The 19,894-nt window shown below is 34.6% G+C and overlaps 3 protein-coding genes across 6 annotated transcripts; all 3 read left to right on the top strand.

The window, feature by feature from the left end:
• Positions 1-1,328: 1,328 nt before the first annotated feature.
• LOC146942907 (BEL1-like homeodomain protein 7) lies at positions 1,329-5,008 on the top strand. 4 transcript variants are annotated; one of them, XM_085757016.1, is made up of 6 exons: positions 1,329-1,422; positions 2,263-3,161; positions 3,435-3,787; positions 3,956-4,016; positions 4,144-4,267; positions 4,499-5,008. In XM_085757016.1, the coding sequence occupies exons 2-6, from the start codon at positions 2,403-2,405 to the stop codon at positions 4,747-4,749; spliced, it is 1,548 nt and encodes a 515-aa protein (XP_085613142.1). In that variant the 5' UTR covers positions 1,329-1,422; positions 2,263-2,402; the 3' UTR covers positions 4,750-5,008. The 4 variants fall into 4 exon arrangements, with proteins under 4 accessions (XP_085613142.1, XP_085613141.1, XP_085613140.1 ...); XM_085757015.1 differs by having other exon boundaries at positions 2,258-3,161; XM_085757014.1 differs by having other exon boundaries at positions 4,144-5,008.
• A 5,186-nt stretch (positions 5,009-10,194) lies between these two features.
• Positions 10,195-13,312, top strand: LOC146942906 (BEL1-like homeodomain protein 11). Its single transcript, XM_085757012.1, has 4 exons — positions 10,195-11,674; positions 12,260-12,642; positions 12,739-12,799; positions 13,012-13,312. The coding sequence occupies exons 1-4, from the start codon at positions 10,916-10,918 to the stop codon at positions 13,159-13,161; spliced, it is 1,353 nt and encodes a 450-aa protein (XP_085613138.1). The 5' UTR covers positions 10,195-10,915; the 3' UTR covers positions 13,162-13,312.
• Positions 13,313-15,017: 1,705 nt separating this feature from the next.
• Positions 15,018-19,866, top strand: LOC146942905 (uncharacterized). Its single transcript, XM_085757005.1, has 6 exons — positions 15,018-15,650; positions 16,650-16,921; positions 17,024-17,178; positions 17,417-17,679; positions 18,031-18,093; positions 19,302-19,866. The coding sequence occupies exons 1-6, from the start codon at positions 15,252-15,254 to the stop codon at positions 19,548-19,550; spliced, it is 1,401 nt and encodes a 466-aa protein (XP_085613131.1). The 5' UTR covers positions 15,018-15,251; the 3' UTR covers positions 19,551-19,866.
• The last annotated feature ends 28 nt before the right edge of the window (positions 19,867-19,894 follow it).

The raw sequence follows: 19,894 nt of genomic DNA, 5'->3' as shown, positions 1-19,894 counted from the left end.
GAATACATCAATACTTGACAAAGCCGTTTAAAACTATTTTACTTTCTCTTTCATTTATATATATTTTTTAATATATGTGAAATAATCAAATTGCTCAATTATTTTGGAAATTGTGTTATGGTGGAATAAATTAGAGTTGCTGATTAAAAAAAAATATAGATCTGTCAAGAAAGAAAAAGTTACAAATGTTTTAGGCTAACAACGTTAACGTTGATTTATAGGGTAAGTGCAATTTTTCAATAAAAGTAGCATGTTTTCAGTGAGAGAAGTTCGGCTAGTGGTCAGAGTTTTGGTCCTTCTTAGTTAACCTCAATTACTTGACACATGAAAAGTTGAGGAGGCAAAGTGGATGACGCATCATAATATTTGACCTGAATTAACCCTATTTTAACGTCTGAGACCAATATGCCCAACAAAAGTTAAATTTGAGGTTTATGATATTTTTGATTTTTGATGGGGAGCATTTTTTATACCTCTTCCTTATGTTATTTTCAAGGACGAAAGGTGTCTGTTTACTTGAGGTTTAAGTTAAGTTTCAAAGTAACAATACTAGCATCGTTTTGTTTAGAGTTATTAATAAATTAAATTGAGAGGTCCCACCCACCATTCGAATGAATAGAAAATGTGAGGAAGAGTAGATTGTGTATGGATGGATGAGCACATAAATAACCTGCTGCTGGTAGTATAAGGGAACGAACGTAGTCATTTGCAGTTGTGATAGAAGACAGGAAAGCGTCTGACGCGTGAATTTGTCACTTTCACCAACTCCGAATAGAGAATCCAGCCAACCTCAATTTGCATCAGGAAAGAAACAGAAAATGAGGATTATTATTTTTTTTAAAAACTCGGTATCCAACTCAAGAGTCGATTAATTCGATGAGTCCAATCCAATCCCACCGTCCATTTGCAAGGCCTCGTTTAAAGCTAGAACATAGCTGGAGTTAGCCCATCAAAATAGACGTTAAATTAAAGAGAATATTTTGAAAGGAGCACACTTCAAGATCCCAGACAACCAACCTCATATAGGTTGAGAATATGAGGATTATTGAATGCTTAATGCTGTTAAAGTTGGTGTTTAAGAAGGGTTACAAGTCACAGGTCCACCAACTGGTGGTTAGCCTTTGAACCCTTAATTTCAAGCAAGCAACACAACCCCACACACACGCTTTCCTCCTACACGTGATAAACTTAATAATGATTGGCGCTTAAATTTACCAATTATTTATTCCTTTTTACCAATAAATAAAAATATGTACTATAGGTAGTTGGTGTTAAGCAAGTAAAGGAGTTAATATTATTTAATTGGTTGGTACCGTTCTTCCAATGATAAGGTGGTCGGTCTTTCTTTTTGTTTGAAATTAAAAACATATACTCTCTCTGTTGTTGGATACATAATTCTCCATTGAAACTCTGCTTGCTCTGGTATTTCTTTCTTCTTTATCTATTTATTTATTTATTTGTGTTTCATGTTCATTTATAATCATGAGGTGGTAGTAGTATTGTAGCGTATCTTTCTTTTGTCCTTTTAAAAAAGATTGTAATGATGAAATGATTATTGATGTGCGTGATAGAAGGTAATCTCTTTGCAATAATCATACATGAGTCATGAGTGATGTGATGATGGTATTGGTGAATGGTGAGATTTGAATTTGACGACTAGTAAAAAGTAGAAAATTTATTTGAATGTTGCCAAGGTCACTATGTGTGGGGACTGAAAAAACAGTGTTTATAAATTCAGAATCGATGTATGTATGTAATGAGTGTTGGATTTTTTATTCTTCTTAATGATATTTGTTCTATTCCTGATTGATCAGGGATTCCCTGTTTTAGCAAAATTTTTACATTAGTTTTCTCAACAACTATAAATCACATTTAGAGAGGGAAACTATGTTCTGCACAAGTGGAGTTGATGGTTTTCTGGCTTTATCGTTCTTTGTCTAATTCCCATCACTGTCTCAACAATATCAAAAACCCGGATTTGAATAAATGATAACCAAACAGGGCACAACCCATGATATAAATAAATTATATGCTCTGCCTTGTTTTTTATAGTTGAAATTACACTGGTCACATAATATGCCATGCATATTTTTTAGCCTAGCATATGCTAATAGCCTGATATAATCTATAAACTAATGCTTTCTTTATGTTTTTGGTATTGTTTAGCAACTTATGTAATCTCCCCCACCTCCAAAAACCGTATTTTGTATTCCATAATAATCATAATGTGCTTTTGATTGAAATTCTTTGTTATCAGAACAGCAGATGAAATATTACATATTGAGCTAATCGTCGCCAAGACAATTGTGTGAAAAAGTTATCAAGCTGATTTCATTGTTGTGAAGAGACCAGAAGTGAGGTTCTTGTTCCCAACAAGTGCTGATCTTGTCTTGTAACTTAGAATGTATCCCAACCAAGCATTCTCTTCAGGGTCCTATATGGATATGTTCACCTCGAGTCCTTTGTTACCTCACAATTACTACAATGAATCTGTAGCAGAACAAAATGAAACCAAGTTTAACACACCTATAGGCGACACAGTGACTATGCAGTCCATTGATGAGCATTCCAATGCTTACAGCTCTCATGTAGATGAGCAAAATATACAATGCCAAGAGTTATCTCTTAGTCTCGGGACACTACTGCCTTCTAATGCATCTGTCCCTCCATTTCAATACCAGTATAATGACACCGGTTTCGTATCGCTGATGAATTCTTGTCGTCTTCCAAAGGGAACTACTATATCTAACGAAGATGAATTGAAAAGTGCCGAATGCATGGAAAGCATGTCTTCCGGAGGATTTCATGACATTACCAAAAGGGAGTGTTTTCGCAACCCTCACTCCTCAGATCACTGCCTGCAGGATTCACAAGGTTTTTCCAACATTTTCCTAAACTCTCAATATCTTAAGGCTACACAGGAGTTACTTGATGAGATAGTTAATGTCCGAAAGCAACATGGAATGGAAAAGCAAGAAAAAATCCGCAACATTGGATTGGATAATCCCAAAGATAGTGATGGAAAATCTACTAGTCAGTCTATGCAAATAACTTCGGGGGGACCTAATGATTCTAATTCCAATCCTTCTTGTGAGATATCCTCAGCCGAAAGACAGAATTTGTTGGATAAGAAGACAAAGCTTTTGTCCATGTTGGATGAGGTAACCATATTATTTAGCATTGCATCCTTCCTTTTATGGATTTAATTTGTATGCTCTAACAGACTAACAGTGCAAAAACTTTATCATAAGGTTCTATCATCGAAAAAGTTTGACTATTATCATATCTAACTTTTATTGGTTAATAGTGTAAAATAATTTTATACCGATAGTGTGTGACAATTATTCTCTTCTTTTATTCCATAGTTGGTTATTATGACAGCGATGGTTTGGCTGATTGTCGAATCTGTAATCCTTTCTTTGTACTGGTTGTAGGTAGGCAAAAGATACAGACAGTACTGCCATCGAATGCAAATTGTGGTGTCATCTTTGGACATGGTTGCTGGGGGTGGAGCAGCAGAGCCATATACTACACTTGCATTGCGAACAGTTTCGCGTCAGTTTCGCTGCTTGCGCGATGCTATCAGCAACCAAGTTCAAGTGATTCAAAGGAACCTTGGGGAACAAGAAGGAATACCTCGTCTCCGGTACGTGGACCAACAGCTTAGGCAACAAAAGGCACTTCAGCATCTTGGTGTTATGCGGCAAGCATGGAGACCTCAGAGAGGACTTCCCGAAAACTCTGTTTCAATACTTCGTGCTTGGCTATTTGAACATTTTCTTAATCCGTATGTGTTACTTTATAATACCCTCTAAATTTCTAATCCTTCACTCAATTTTATATTTTCAATTAGTTGCAATGGTTTCATATTATGCTACTTTCATAATATTTTTTATCTATGTGTATTTTAATCAAATTCTTTTTCAACTTTCATTTCATAATTGGTTGATACCAGTTACCCCAAGGATTCAGAGAAAATAATGCTAGCTAGGCAAACTGGTTTGACAAGGAATCAGGTACAGTTATAATTAATCAAATAATTTTTTATGTGCAACATTATTTTCATTAAACTTGTTGCATTGCATAATCAGGTACAGTTACCAATTGTGGTGTCATCTTTTAATTTATATGGTATGGTATCAGGTGGCAAATTGGTTCATTAATGCACGTGTGCGTCTTTGGAAACCAATGGTTGAGGAAATATACAAAGAAGAGTTTGGTGATTCTGAAATGAACTGCAATTTTTCATCTGAAAATACACTCCAAGGTAAAAGAGATTATGGTCAAGAGATTAATAGTAATAAATTGGAAGAAGAGTCACATGACAATGTACAAATTACTTGTGATCATAGTGTACAAGCCTCTTCCACTAGACAACATGTAGAAAAAAATGTGATAGATTGTGGAAATGGAAAATTGCATGGCAACCAAAGGCTCAGCATAAAAAATGGCTTTTATTCACAAATAGATTCTGATTCTGCCACATATGATTTAACAGAGTTGGGTAACTTTACAACTGTGGATGGTGGTGGCCATCACAATGTCTCTCTTGCATTGGAGTTGAGAAACTGTGAAAGCGATGGATTAGCCACATCTGATGATGCCATTCATAAAAGACATAATAATAATAATCAGACATTGGTTTCTTCTTCACAGAGTACTGATTTACTAGACTATCATTTCACAGATTCAGGAAAGCAACAACACATGTTTGGCAATACTCATCTGTTGCATGAATTTGTCGTATGAAAATCTACCAAAGATATTTTTCATTTTTTACTAAAGGTATCTTATCTCTGAGAGGTGTACTTCCTCAAACCATATGCTGTTGTTTTTAAATTCATTCATTCATTCGCGTTGCCCTCATTGTTCATAAAAGTGATGTAATTCACAAACGTACAAAATATACAGATAGGTATATATGTGTTAGATATATTCATTTACTTGTTGTAATAATAATATTACAGATGATTGGTTCTATTTTATCTGCAGGCAATTTTTTTTAAAAGAATAAGGAACATATCTTGTGCAATGCATTGATGTTGAATAAGAAATTTTGTGTGTTAATAAAAGGTAGTACCAAGTACGATTTGAATCAACACTCTCAAGTAAATTCACGACATGCCATGTCGTGTGGTCCATGTGCACACCTTGCTCAATAATAACTTCATTAGATGCAATTTGGCAAGGGAAGATAACACATATGTTTAACCTCCTTGATGCATATTTTTTTGGACAAAAACCTCCTTGATGCATGTTTGAGTTAAGGTGGGAGCAAAAAATCACAGAGATTTGGCAAAAATAACACCACATCACCCAATCAAACATACACCCAGTCAATATTCAATTATTTTTTCATGGCAGAACTAGAGATGGTAAAACATGACCGAAATAACCCAGTTGATAAGAAGTTGATTTGAATCTTTCAAGGACATATGTTCAACTCATGCTAAGAGCATAATGATCTTTGTTGATGAATCATATGTAAATACCTTTGTCAGCATTTTATAATTAAGTAGGTTTCTTACCTACTCACACTTTTTATTACCAAAAATAAGAGGATTGAAATGAAAGTTAGAAAACATTTTTTTTTTTTTTACCGATGAGGTGGGTGATATTTTAACACATTAATCAATTTACTATTACTAAGTGGGGTTAGACTTTAGAAAGGGGTCAGACCATACATGGTAAGTCCCGAATGAATCATTGAGAATGATTGTATTTCCATTCATTTCACAATACATTATACGCATGAACCAACATTCTCTCACTCCATACTTCGGAAGCCCCGAATGAATAATTGAGAATTGCCGTATTCACATCCATCTCACAACATATTATACTCATAAACCAACGTTCTTTCATCCCTTACCTCGAGTGAAGATTGGTCTAACAAACTCAGAACAACTAATCTAATGTCTCATCTTCTTCAACCGTTTATCGAGTCAGATAAAACTGCAATAAATGATGATAAGTGCCAAAAAGTAATATCTCAATTGTATAATTTAGGCACTTTTGTTACTTGTTTCACAAGTTATTTAGGGAAAAGCCGAGAGAAAAGTGATTATTGCCCTATTACGCTTTATACATCTTACTCTATCCAATTATGCAGGTATTGAGTGACAAGACACCAAGCAAAGAAGAAAAACAAAGAAAAAGTACAAAGGTTAGCTCGCCATGGCGAGCAGAGGCGAGTAGAAAGGCGAGCTGAAGTCAGAAAGCATCAAAGATCACTCGCCCCCAACTCGCAACGGCGAATGGAAAGCGAGCCAAGTCAGTGAGTACCAGAGGCCACTCGCCCCCAACTAGCAATGACGAGTGGAAGACGAGCAGAAAGGCGAGTAGATGGCGAGAAGTTCCAGAGAGCAAAGCTTCAGAGTTCACCATGGCGAACAATATACTCGCGAGGCGAGTTAGGGCGGCCAAAACTCCTCAGAGCTGACGTGGCAGAAACCCACTGGTGAAGAAACTCAACTCGCCATGACGAATGCATTTACTCGCGAGGCGAGTTGAGTCAGAACAGGAATATTATAAAAGTCCATTTGATCATTTCAGTTGTATCTTATCATAGTCTTAGAGAGAGAATAAGGCAAGTATTTTACTGTTTTCATAGAGCAAGAGTGATTGAGTGTGGATTCATCAAGAGTTGTTGAGAAATCAATCTTCTAGCATGGATCTTCATCTTTCTTCCCACTTTTGTATGGTTCTCATGACAATGATGAACTAAATCTCCTTAGTTAGGATTAGAGGTACTTGATTAAGCTTAGAATGTAATCTTTTGATCTTGTAATATATGATTCTAGCAATTTCCATGATATTGAAGTTATTCTTGCAATTCATTTCTTATCTTTGATTTAATTGTTATTGAAAAATACTTTTGAATCTAGGATTAGAATATTCATATATCAAAACAATGATTCTAGACATAGGATTGATGTTTTGATAATCACATAAAGTATCGGATCTTAAGGCTTTCAGATCGTTTAATAGATTGAGAAATTGTCAATTAAACGATACGATCGAATATTGGATTGTTCCATAGTTTGGGAAATCAACAATTAAACAATACGATTGAATTCACAATATCATTTGGACACGAATGATATTGTCGAGCGATACGTGATAATATCGGTAAAACGCTAGAATCCATATATGTGATTATTAGGTTATGTTTGACGTTTAATCAACGAACTCTAATCCCAACGCTTTTACGCCTCATTACTCTTAACTTTTATCTTCGTATTTTAGTTATCATAGTTTAAACAAACAAACAAATTACTCCTTAACTTAAAATGATGAATGATGTTGAACGGTCTGTGATATCGCACTAGTCCTGAGGAGACGATATAAATACTTACTTTTGATTGTTACAAAAATACTACATCAAATGACAAAGTTGTTCAACAAATTTAGCATTGTTGAAAATGTATTTAAAGAATGGTTGCATTAATAAAATACTAGTATAGAAATGAGTTGATTTGATCAAGGTATGTAACATAGCAAGGTTACGGATGGAGATAGTGACAAGTAGAGGATGTCCTTAATGGAACAAAGATCGCAATCATTGCAATAGCATTTAAAGGGACCAATAACGATCCCCAAAATCAGTATCAATCTCACATCACACTAAACACAACATCTCAAATTTCAATGGGTTGGGAGCAACACCAACACAACACAACACCAACCAGCACACATTTATTAAGGATTCAAAATTAATTGATTGATAGTAAAATTTAGGTAAAAAAATTACTACTATTTTTTTGTTGTTGTTTTAATGTGTTAAATGCACAATTTTTAAGATAAAATTTTTATTTTAAATTTTATAACAAATGTCGTTAGAGCATTTTTTTTTGTAGTGGCCGGGGTTTGAACCCCAACCTTACATATTTTATGCCTTGTCCAACCAACTAAGCTAAGCTCACAAATGTCGTTAGAGTATTTAACGGTACACCCTCCGATCACAAATATAAGCAAAATCCATATTTTGGATTCATTCAATAAATGATGTATGTGGTCTTTATTGTAGACAATATACATCATTTATTGGATGAATCTAAAATATGAATTTTTGCTTATATTTATGACCGGAGGATCTACTTGTTAGTATATCCCTTTATTTTTTATTGTAGAATTTTTTCTATCTTTTCATAAATTGTGATATTGAGTGTCCTTTCGGTTCAACATCCACATGCATGCCTACCAATTAAACCTAAAAGGAAAAAAGTAAAATATTCAATTCATAATATTTATACGGATTAATTAAATTAATTCAGAAGCTGACAATCCTAGAACTGGAGTGTGTAAAAGATAGCCCCCTTTTTATCTTGTTTTTGCAGATCACAACAATACAATGAACAGAACAGTTTAACCTATGGAGGGCTCCCCCTCCTGTGAAGAGAGAGAGGCATACAGTGTTTGCTTTGGAGGTGCTTTGCTTTTGAGTTTCCCAAAAAATTATAAGTGCAGGGACCAAAGCTGGAAAATTGATGCTTTTGCTTGTTGTTTTTATGGTCAGGAAAGTTGGGGACCATTTTATTTTTATGTCATTTTCTAATGTTTTCTAACATAGCCAATTAACTTGCCTTCTTTAACAAAAAGGCCAGAACTGCGTCACAGACTCATAGGTCTGAGGGAGGGTAGATAGATATAGATTGTAGAAACTAATGTATAGATCTGCTAGCTAGGGCTGGAAAATTATTGTCAATATTTCAAAGGTATTTTTGTATCATTGTTGAAACTTGAAACAGCTAGGGCTATAACGGAGGTGTGGCTGCCCTTGGGTCCACATGCACAGTGCCTTGAATTTGTACCCTTTGAATTTCTGGATAAATTAAATAGTGAGTTAATGCAATTTTCTTTTAAAAATTACATTTTGTAATGGAGCTTTGTAACAGAAAGTTAATTGCAACGCTTACATTTCTTACAATTTGGGGTATTATAAAGGGGAGAAGGAGTAAGAAGGTTCGCAGTCAAGGTGCACATCTGCTACATTACAGAACTTCTATAAAATTACTACCTCTGTCCCGGTATAATTGACCTACTTTGGTTTTTCACACAGATTAAGAAAAGTGTATAAATAAAGGGGAAAGTGGAATATATTGTATTGGGAATGATAAAAGTAGTATTATTTAGTGTTATATTGTATTGGAAATGATGAAAGTTGTATTGAAAATTGAAATGAGTCAGTTATTTTAGGACACTTTTTTTTAGAAAATGGGTCAGTTATTCCGGGACGGAGGGAGTATAATTCATGGTGACTTTGACAAACTTACGGGCTACGGCTCATTCATATTTACATTCCATGAATTTTTGAAAAAAAATGCAAGTTTAAGTTCACAACGTGCATTGTCCAAACTCTGTACTGTAATTGCTAACTTTAAAAAAATAATGGCACAATGTGCCTAGGGAAGCGATTTGCTACTTTTGCCACCAAACACGTAATAAGTCTAAGTTTGGATATGTGTTTTCACGGGCTATCTCGTGTCCCAATTTCACGATACATGAGAATCAAGTATTTGCTGCTTTTCTTTAGACATGTTGTTTGGAATCAAATAGTCAAGACAAAATCATTACCATGATTTTATTGACGCTCTAAAGTGTAACATTTGTAAAATTACAATCAATCACTGTGATTTTGTCAAATTCACCGTCAATCCATACATTAACGAATTTGGTTGGTTGTTACTTGTTCATTGTGGAGGTTGTGGAATTATATTATTATCTTTAGAGGTTTGGCTGTGGATCACCATTCCTTGTTTAGGAAGAGTCAAAGAAAGCTTTTGGGTATGGTTTATTTATAAAGTAGACCGACTAATTTAAAATATTCAGATTGGTGTACTTGCCCTTTAGGACAGGATGTATCCAAGTTTTGTAACTGTATGTTGATGTAGTGGGTTGAATTACTCAATTGTTTGGTGCAGAATGACAAAGCACTATGTTTTTTAATTAAGTAACTTGTAATAAAAACTCATTAAAAAATCAAACTCATTTGTTGGAAATTAAAAATGATTTTACAAACAACTTTGTTTATGAAAACTCTTAAACAATTGCTAGTATTTTCAATAAGAAATGACATGTTTTTAACTTAATTTAAAATGTAATTTTCTTAAAAAAAAGCAGAGAAATGCAACACTGTTTCCAAACATGGTGTGAGGTGTAAACTATTACTAGAATTTTGTTTGCATCTTAACTGTGCCAAGCCAATATAAGTAGTTTGAGTTAAATAGCTAAAAACAGTTCTGGAACCTAGCTTTGTCTTGTTTTCTTGTTGCTAACACGTATTTGAAACCCGAAATTTGCCTTACATACTCTTTCACAAATCAGTTGTCTTAAATCCAAACACAATCTACCTTGTGTTGACACCATATCCCAAGTGGTAATAATATTAATAAATTAGTGTAAGATTTTGGCATGTGCAGTGTATAGTACTCCTCCAAGTTAGTTTTGAGCTATCACAATTTTCTTACTGAATACTAGAGCTGCAATATTCAAACATGAAACTTGGGATTTGATTGTGACCACTGATTATGCTCACCAATGAATCCACTGCTCAACCTCTAATAGGGCTTCGTGCACCTAGTACGGATTCACCACTTCTATGTTAATGTCTATTAACTCATGTCTTCAGAATATATACTATACTATACTAGCTTTTTTGCTCAAATAGTTTCTTCAGTACGTAAAAAACAGTGTTGATTCGATTCGATTCGATTCCCCTTTCACTCTTCCCTTTCCTCTTTTTCTCTTTTTCCATAAAAATCTCTCTTCTTTCACTGTTCTAGAGAGATTCACATCACAAAACTCACATGCTTCATATTTCCAATTGAGCTGTTCCCTTAAGGGACACAATACAAGTATAGAACTAGTTTATTTATTTATTTATTTATTCACTTTCTCTCAGACAAAACAATTAATGATGTCAAACTCCATGACCCATCAAAATCAATTTGAGAACCAAGAACTACTACTAGGTGGTGGTTATGTTTCATCTTCTTTGAGAAACAACAATGCATATCATGAATCACTTGGAACATTTTCTAACAATATTGGACTAGCACAAGGTTCTGAGATGAGTCACACAAGACATTTGATGGATCTACTTGGTGCAGCAAACGAGAATAATCACCAGACACAACAAGGTCTATCCCTTTCTTTAGGCTCTCACATGCTTGTTGATGAATACAGAAACCGTTCCTTAAATCAAGGTCTTATGATCAACCCAAGTTACTTCATGCCTGGTCAAGATCAGACACGTGAGCCTTGTAATCAACCTGTGGTGGAGAATCTAACAAGTGATTATTTTTTCAATGGTGGAAATGGAGGTGGAACTTTTGCTTCAGGTTCTAATAATAATAATAATAATAATAATAACTCATTATTGAACCGTTCTACTTCTACTTCTTATGGAAGTGAGAGTTTTGGTTCTGTTATTGGGAACTCTAGATACCTTAAACCAGTACAGTCACTTCTTGAAGATCTTGTTGATGTTGGTGGAAATGTGATTGATAGAATGAATGAAAAGTATGCTGAGAAGTTGTTTCATGGGAGTAGAACAGGTGCTAGAACACTCTCCTCTGACCTCAAAGCAGAGTTGAGGATTCATGGACATTTATTGGCTGACAAACATCAACATCAAGTCAATATTGCAAAGCTCATTTCATTGTTGGATGAGGTTGGTCTTCTCTTTCTGATTTAATTTTCACTAGTACTAATGAATCAGATTGCGTCATACTTGAGTATTATTTGAATAAAAAGCTTAATTAAGTGCTAGATTTATCAAATAAGTGTTTATGTATAGATTATTTTTAAAACAAAAATCAAATTGTTTTGGTATGAACTATATATATATATATATCGTTTTCATAAGCTATCTTAGAGAATTTATGGGAAAATGTCAAATAGTTTTGGTATATGAACTACTATATAAATCGTTTTCATAAGCTATGTCTATAAACTCTCCTAATCCGTCTCACAAGTGCTTATTATTGAGAAACATGGTAGAGTACAAGAAAAAGAAAAACAAATTGAGAGGAAGATTGATTATATGAGAAAAAAGTTCATTAGAATAAGTGTAGGATATACTTTATATAGCGATCATAACTAAACTAACAAAGCTTAACCAACTCCCAACTAATTACTAACCAACTTTGTAAGTACCTTTAACAAACTCCCAAGTATATCTAACACTTATATTAGTAGATAAGCTCAAAGAAATTAATCTAAACTGATGTGTTCATTTGTTGTGCTTAATTTTCAGGTTGAGGGTAGATATGAGAAGTACTACCATCAAATGGAAGAAGTAGTATCATCTTTTGAAATGATAGCAGGTTTGGGAGCTGCAAAGTGTTACACTGCTTTGGCACTTCAGGCAATGTCTAGGCATTTTTGTAGCTTAAGAGATGCCATAATGTCCCAAATAAATGCTGAGAAAAGAAAACTGTTTCAGGATGTACCTAAAATTAATAGTGGATTGTCTCAACTGAGCTTATTTGAGAGAGATAATAATAGACAGAATAGAATGTCTCTCCAACAACTTGGTGTCATTCAAAACCAACGACAAGTTTGGAGACCTATTAGAGGGTTACCTGAAACATCTGTAGCAATTCTTCGTGCTTGGCTCTTTGAGCACTTTCTTCATCCGTAAGCTTATATCAAAATTCTGTTCTTGTTTTTATGTTGTTATGTCATTTTCCTGTCTTATTAATGAAATGCTAATTTGAGGTCTGATTTTTGCAGCTATCCTAATGACTCTGAGAAGTTAATCCTGGCTTCCCAAACAGGTTTAACCAAAAACCAAGTAAGTAGAGACTAAAGTGACCAATTTTTTTCACATTTTCTTTTATGGGTAGAAATTGAGTTAGGATTTCAAAATTTACAACAGTCATATACGCTGCGCATTGATTGATGTCGATGGTAAATTTCATTAACTTGAGAGTTTTTATTAAAAAGTACATTTATTTTTCGAAGTTATTTATGATGGTTATGTTAATGTATTGAGTGTTGGTTCAGGTGTCAAATTGGTTCATTAATGCAAGGGTACGGCTATGGAAACCAATGATAGAAGAAATGTACAAAGAAGAGTTTGGAGACTCTTCCGAAGACTCCAACCCGCCAGCTAACAATTTTATGTCAAGGGAAGATGTCACTGTGGAGGATTAGGAGTGAATTATATAACCTATGAAGATAAAAAGAATTTTGCTGGAAAATATTGGCCCTTTTCTCCAAAATCAGGAGAGAAAATATTATTATTATGTAACATGACAAAATGATCCAATGTGTCTTCAGGTGAATTTATAGCTTTTGAAATTCATGACTTATGATGCTCATTAGATTAGACCACTTAACCAGACATCATCGTTTTGACATTTCCTCGTAGCCATGTCAGATTGATATTTAGATACCTTGTTGATATCAAAGAAAAAGCAATGGATAACAGAATCGCTTTACTTATTAACAAATTAATTTTTTATGAGCAATGCTATATCTCTAGAAAAATAACATCAAGAATTCTTCAAGAATAAAGAGTAGCCAATCACAATGCACTATTTGCCACAATTCAAGGAGGTGTGGCTGAAAAATAGGAAGTGGACAAATAAATCATCCAATTAAAATTTGCCAACTGTGTCTTGAAAAATTCTTGAAGCTATTTTTCTTGAGAAGTAGCATTTTCCATTTTTTATTAACAAATTATAATTGTTAACATCCTATAAATAACTGTCTCAGTGTCGCGTACGAGCTTGTCATGTTTCATCTTGTCATAAATGAGATACTCCTCCGTCCCGGAATAACTGACCCATTTTCTAAAAAAAAGTGTCCCAAAATAACTGATCCATTTTAATTTTCAATACAACTTTCATCATTCCCAATACAATATAACACTAAATAATACTACTTTTATCATTCCCAATACAATATATTCCACTTTTCCCTTTATTTATACACTTTTCTTAATCTGTGTGAAAAATCAAAGTAGGTCAATTATACCAGGACGGAGGTAGTAGCAATTTCATTAGATTTTGTCTTATTTGTGCTAAAAAAAATCAAATAGAACAAAAGAAAGTGACATATTCCCTCTGTTTCAAAATATAAGCAAAATTCACTTTTTAGGTTCATCCATTTAATGATGTATGTGGTTCATAATATGGACCACATACATCGTTAAATGAATGAACCTAAAAAGTGAATTTTACTTATATTTTGAAACGGAGGGAGTACCAGAATTGCAAGTTTTATTTAGTGGACAAAATTATTTCAAAAAAAAAAAATTAGTGGACAAAATTCTAAGGCTGATTGATAATAATTGGAAATACTAAGTTGAATTTTATCATTAACCACTTCGTATTGTAAATAATTTTACACAATATTGAGTTGACATCAATCAAAATCATTAATTTATCTTTCATTATTTGATTGGTTTCAACTCACTATGAGTAACTTTATCCAACTTTTCTTGTTGGGTAATATAGTTGTCACACTTATTTGTTGGATTTTGAAACAAATGTCACTATAAATGTAATGTTTTTGAGTCAAGTTGCTTGAGTTTCAATTGTTGGAAGAAGGAAGTGTTTAAAGAGTAAAGAAGGTTTAAAAAAAAAGCATTTGAAACACAAATTAAACTCACAAGTTCTTTTTGTGCATGTAACTAATGTCTATCGGGTCGTAACTCCCAAACTAAAACAATCGAGAGTTAGGCCTCTAGTTAGGCCGCAAGAGGATCATGAGTTACGATCATAGAAGGTATTTTGGAATTTTCGAGGGGCATGTGAACAATTAAAGGAATCTATGAGGTTCTTGCGCGTCCTATTTCAACTTGGTTTTGGAGGTTTGATAGGGGTTTTATGCAGTCCGGTTTTAAAATCCGAACTACATAGGATGCGTGAGAAGCTCATACAGTGGGAAAAGAAACAGTAAAAAACAACTTGTTTGGGCCAAATAATTTAACAGGAGGCCCAATATGAAAGGGTCTCAAAGCCCATACATTCTTGTCTGGCTCGATCGCGGTGTCTGGAGACAGTAGTTCATCAGTTCGTGTGATCTCTCTCTCTCTCTCTCTCTCTCTCTCTGATTTAGCAGCATAATCTTCGCTCGATCGATCGATCTGGTAGTGTGAGTCAGTGAGAGCTGATGCTAGCTTGCTGAATCATTTCACATGCAATTAGAACAACTCGATTCAAAAGAGGAAAGAGCGAAAACCCTAAAAAAATTACATGATGCGAAATTAGAAATTAATCAGTAAAGTTGTGATTACAATGGCGAAGCATTCAGTAGCATTGGCGAAGAAAAGATGGCCGTTAATGTTACTAGCTTTCATATCAATTTCAACAGTGATGATTCTTTTCATGAGACCGAACAATTCCGATTCATGCAACACCACAAAGACCTTCGAAGCACAACGGAATCAGATTCACCCCTCTTCCGTCGGAAATGCACCATCTGGTCCAAGCCCCTTGGATTTCATGAAATCGAAGCTAGTTCTCATGGTTTCGCACGAACTATCTCTTTCTGGTGGACCTTTACTTTTGATGGAATTGGCGTTTTTGTTGAGAGGTGTTGGTTCTGATGTTGTTTGGATTACCAATCAGTATCCTGCTGAACATGATCAGGTTATTTATAGTTTGGAGAGTAAAATGTTGGACAGAGGAGTTCAGGTATATTTCTCTTTTTTCTTCGCCTTTTCGTTTTGATCTTTATTGTCGTTTACTTGGTTGATTTTTTTTAGTGTTAAATTAATGCTGCGTGGAAATGTTTTAAGAGGTTTGAGTAGTTATGTTTTTCCATATTTGGAATTATGAATAGGGATTCAGTGTGTCTACAAATAGGGATTTGACTCAAATGGTTGATATTTTGTCCACATGTGTAGCAAATCATGGATTGTGCTCATTTAAGGAGAACTATATCCTATAATTCATTGTATAAATTAACGGTAGAATTTGGTGAGAGGCTGGAGAGTGAATATGCTGTGATGTAAGAGAAGCTTTGACGGGAGTTGCTTATTGAGTTCTTAAATTTAAGAAACTGTCCCTTATTGGATTTCACCATTGTAGTGTTTTTATGTGGCAGCCATGATTGCTTAAGTTTATGGAGGATTCTCGAACACAATTGTTAGAACAGCAACTAGTAACAGAAGATTAAAGAAAATGAAAATCGCAAGACAGTGAAACACAATCGTTTGTTTACGCAGATCACCGCTTGTGCCTACCCCTGCGACTATACCTCTGCGACTACAGAGCAACTGTAGTTCAGTATATATTACTTGAGTGAATTTGCAACGCTGCACTAGCTCAGCTCCCCCGTCCCTTGCCCCTCTTCTGTGTCTATATATGAGACATACTCGACAACAATCAACTCAGTTTTCTAATTTGTGATATCCACTTAATGAACTTTTTGACGTTGCTCTATTGGAGTTGATAGTTGGTTAAAGTACAATCAACTTAGATCACTAATTTGTGAGATCCATTTGATAAACATAGTTCACATGTGGCATGGTAGAACCCACAAAAATACGAGTTAAGCAACTGTGTAATCAGTTTGATTGAGTTGGATAATAATTCCAATCTGTATGAAATGCCTAGACCTGCAGTTCATATCCATGTGTTATTGAACTTCTAAGTGTAACTTTTTTTCTTCATCTGATTGGCTTCTGATAGGTCCTGCCTGCAAAAGGTGAAAAGGCTGTAGATACAGCTCTTAAAGCTGATCTGGTCATTCTAAATACTGCTGTAGCTGGAAAGTGGCTGGATGCCGTCTTAAAGGAAAAAGTTACCCTCGTTCTTCCGAAGGTTTTATGGTGGATTCATGAAATGCGAGGGCATTATTTCAAAGAGGCATATGTCAAGCACCTCCCTTTTGTTGCAGGTGCTATGATTGATTCACATATAACTGCAGAGTACTGGAAGAATAGGACCAGGGAGAGTTTAGGGTATGTTTCCAGATTCATTTAATAATATATTACTCCTATGTGTTCTGTGTGACTGTAACTTAAGTCGTGTTTCTAACTGTATGCTTTTGCCTGATTTTGTAGAATTAAAATGCCTGAAACTTATGTTGTACATCTTGGAAATAGCAAGGAACTTATGGAAGTTGCAGAAGATAGTGTAGCAAAGAGGGTTCTTCGTGAGCATGTTAGGGAATCTCTTGGAGTAAGAAATGATGATCTACTTTTTGCCATCATAAATAGTATGTCACTACCTGTACTCATTCAATATTCATTTTTCAATCATTGCATTAGTTTCATGATATTTTCATCCAATGCGGTACATGACATGGTTGCAAGGCAAATTGACATCGTTTGGCTTGTTGTTTCTCTTTTCTTTGTTATGCATGCCAATTTAATATAGTGTGTACCTCTTCTGTTCACTTTTTTACATTTCTTTTGCTAGTATGTATTCTGAGGTCTAGGGTTTTTTAAATGTAGGTGTTTCACGTGGTAAAGGGCAAAATCTATTCCTTCGTGCCTTTCATGAAAGTTTGCAGCTCATTCAGGAGAAGAAACTCAAGTTGCCATCTTTGCATGCTATACTTGTAGGGAGTGATATGAATGCTCAGACAAAGTTTGAAATGCAACTGCGCGAATTTGTTTCAGAGAAAAAGATTCAGGACCGTGTTCATTTTGTTAACAAAACCCTGACAGTGGCTCCTTACCTAGCTTCTATTGATGTTCTTGTTCAGAATTCTCAGGTATCTTCTGATAATATACATTACCAAGTTGATTATGGAACAGAGCATGCTATGATGACTCTCAAACTTTTGACATTATGATGGCAACCCTTAAACTTTAGATTGCATGATTAAACATTTTTCCTAATTTCCAAAACATATTGCACCCACTTCCGAATTGATTCAGTTCTGCCATCTTCATTGGTTGGCCTTTCTTCTCATATCGATTTGTTTGACTTCCATGATGTATGGAGACAAAGTTTGCTAGTTTAGAAGGGACTTGAAGATAGGAATTTTTTTATTATAAATTGTGTTTAAAGTATTATTTTAGTTTTTGGGCTTCATTCACCAATGTGCTTCTCTTCATACCAGTCACGGGGAGAATGTTTTGGAAGGATAACCATAGAAGCAATGGCATTTCGTCTGCCTGTACTGGTACGTCCTTCACTAGATATTTGAGTTGTCCTGTCGATATGACCTTCCCTTTTATATCTATACGTGTTAAATTACTACTACCTGTGTCAATTTTCTCATTATCGCATTTGACATATAATAATGTGCTTTATTTATTTATTATATATATTCTTTTGGTCAAGTAGCCTAGTGGCTAGAAATCACACCTTAAGGAAATGCACATGATACGTGTTTATAATGTGCTTTATTTATACGTGTTTATAATATACTTTATTTATTCATCTTTAATCTCTTCTATCTTTCTGTCTGCCTTTTTATTATTTTGGTTTCATAATTCATACCACTATCAGTCCTGTCGAAAAAAATCTAAAAAATAGAAACAAAAAAGTTACTTCATTTTTGCAATATCATAGCACCAAATTGCCTTTTTTGAATGATAACATCAGAGTAATATTTATTTTTCCTACTCAGTTGTTGTTTCCTTATGCATGCCAATTGGCTACACCCCTGTGTAACTATTTTTTTACTAATTTGTGGATTCAACTGAGTTTTAGGCACTTGAATTTTCCCTTGGCGAAGAAATGAAGATAACTGTTCAGCAACTTTAACTCCACATTTGCACTGTTCTTTTGTTTGAATACGTCAGCCTCAAATTCACTAATTTTCCTTCCCATTTGCTCAACCCTCCACCTTTCTCTACCATGTTATCCTAGTTGTTTTAAAGACATGCTTCCACGAACGTAGGAATACCGAATCAGGGGAGACATGTATGTTTCGGTTTTTGCAAGTCTGTTTTTCATGAAACTAATATTATTCTGAGGAAGTTATAGTAATAACCAATGCTTTGATAACATGATTGCGAAAAAATAATACTGTTAAAGTTGGCTGTCAGATGATACAGGCTCCATTCATTTGTTAGTTGCAACTTGTGTAACATTAATTGAGGTGCTGACTTATAATCAATTCTTGGTAATTTCAGTTAGAGTCCTCATTAGTTCAGCTGGTTATTTTCTGTTACTGATATTGATATTCAATTAATACTCATAAATGAGACGAGAGTAAATGTTTTTATTTGAAATTTTTTTTAACGCACAATAGTAGTAAATTGTTTGTTTCTTGCTGTTTCAACTTGGCTACTCCAATTTCGGAATCTATTTGTAAACATGTTCGTACATGTCTACTTTTATTTTTTCACGTACTATTTTTGTTTCCGTTAAAAACTTTTGCAGGGCACTGCAGCTGGAGGCACTGTGGAGATCGTGGTTAATGGGACAACCGGTTTGCTGCATCCTGAAGGCAAGGATGGTGTGACACCTCTTGCACATAACATTGTGAAATTGGCAAGTCATGTTGAGAAGAGGCTGACTATGGGAAAGAAAGGGTATGAGAGAGTGAAAGAGAGGTTTCTGGAGCACCATATGTCACATAGAATTGCAGTGGTTCTCAAGGAAGTTTTACGGAAGGCAAGACACAATTAAATTAACCAGCTTAGGAACTTCACCATTAAATTGTAAATTGATTCCAAAGAAAAAGGAAGAATGGTTCGGTTAGAAATGAATGAGTTGTATATCCCACTTCCTTTGTTCTGTATGGATGCGTAGTGGGTTGATGTATAGGACTGTGATATATTACTTTCCTCGCTAAGATAAAAAACATGTCCGAAGGTACACTGCTTTTTTTAAAGAAAAACTTGAGCTACAGACCTGTACCAGTGAAAATGTACACTCCCTTTTTTTGAGAAGAAAATATGTATTACCCTTGGCCCTTTTTTTTAATAAAAAACTAATCTTCTAATAGTGGTGAACGATTTTAAAGAATCATT

This window comes from Medicago sativa, chromosome 3, assembly GCF_051527215.1.
Source record: "Medicago sativa cultivar Bolivia chromosome 3, Bolivia_mono, whole genome shotgun sequence".
NCBI lineage: Eukaryota > Viridiplantae > Streptophyta > Magnoliopsida > Fabales > Fabaceae > Medicago > Medicago sativa.
Note: the sequence above shows the minus strand (reverse complement) of the source record. Positions and strands in the feature narration are given on the sequence as shown.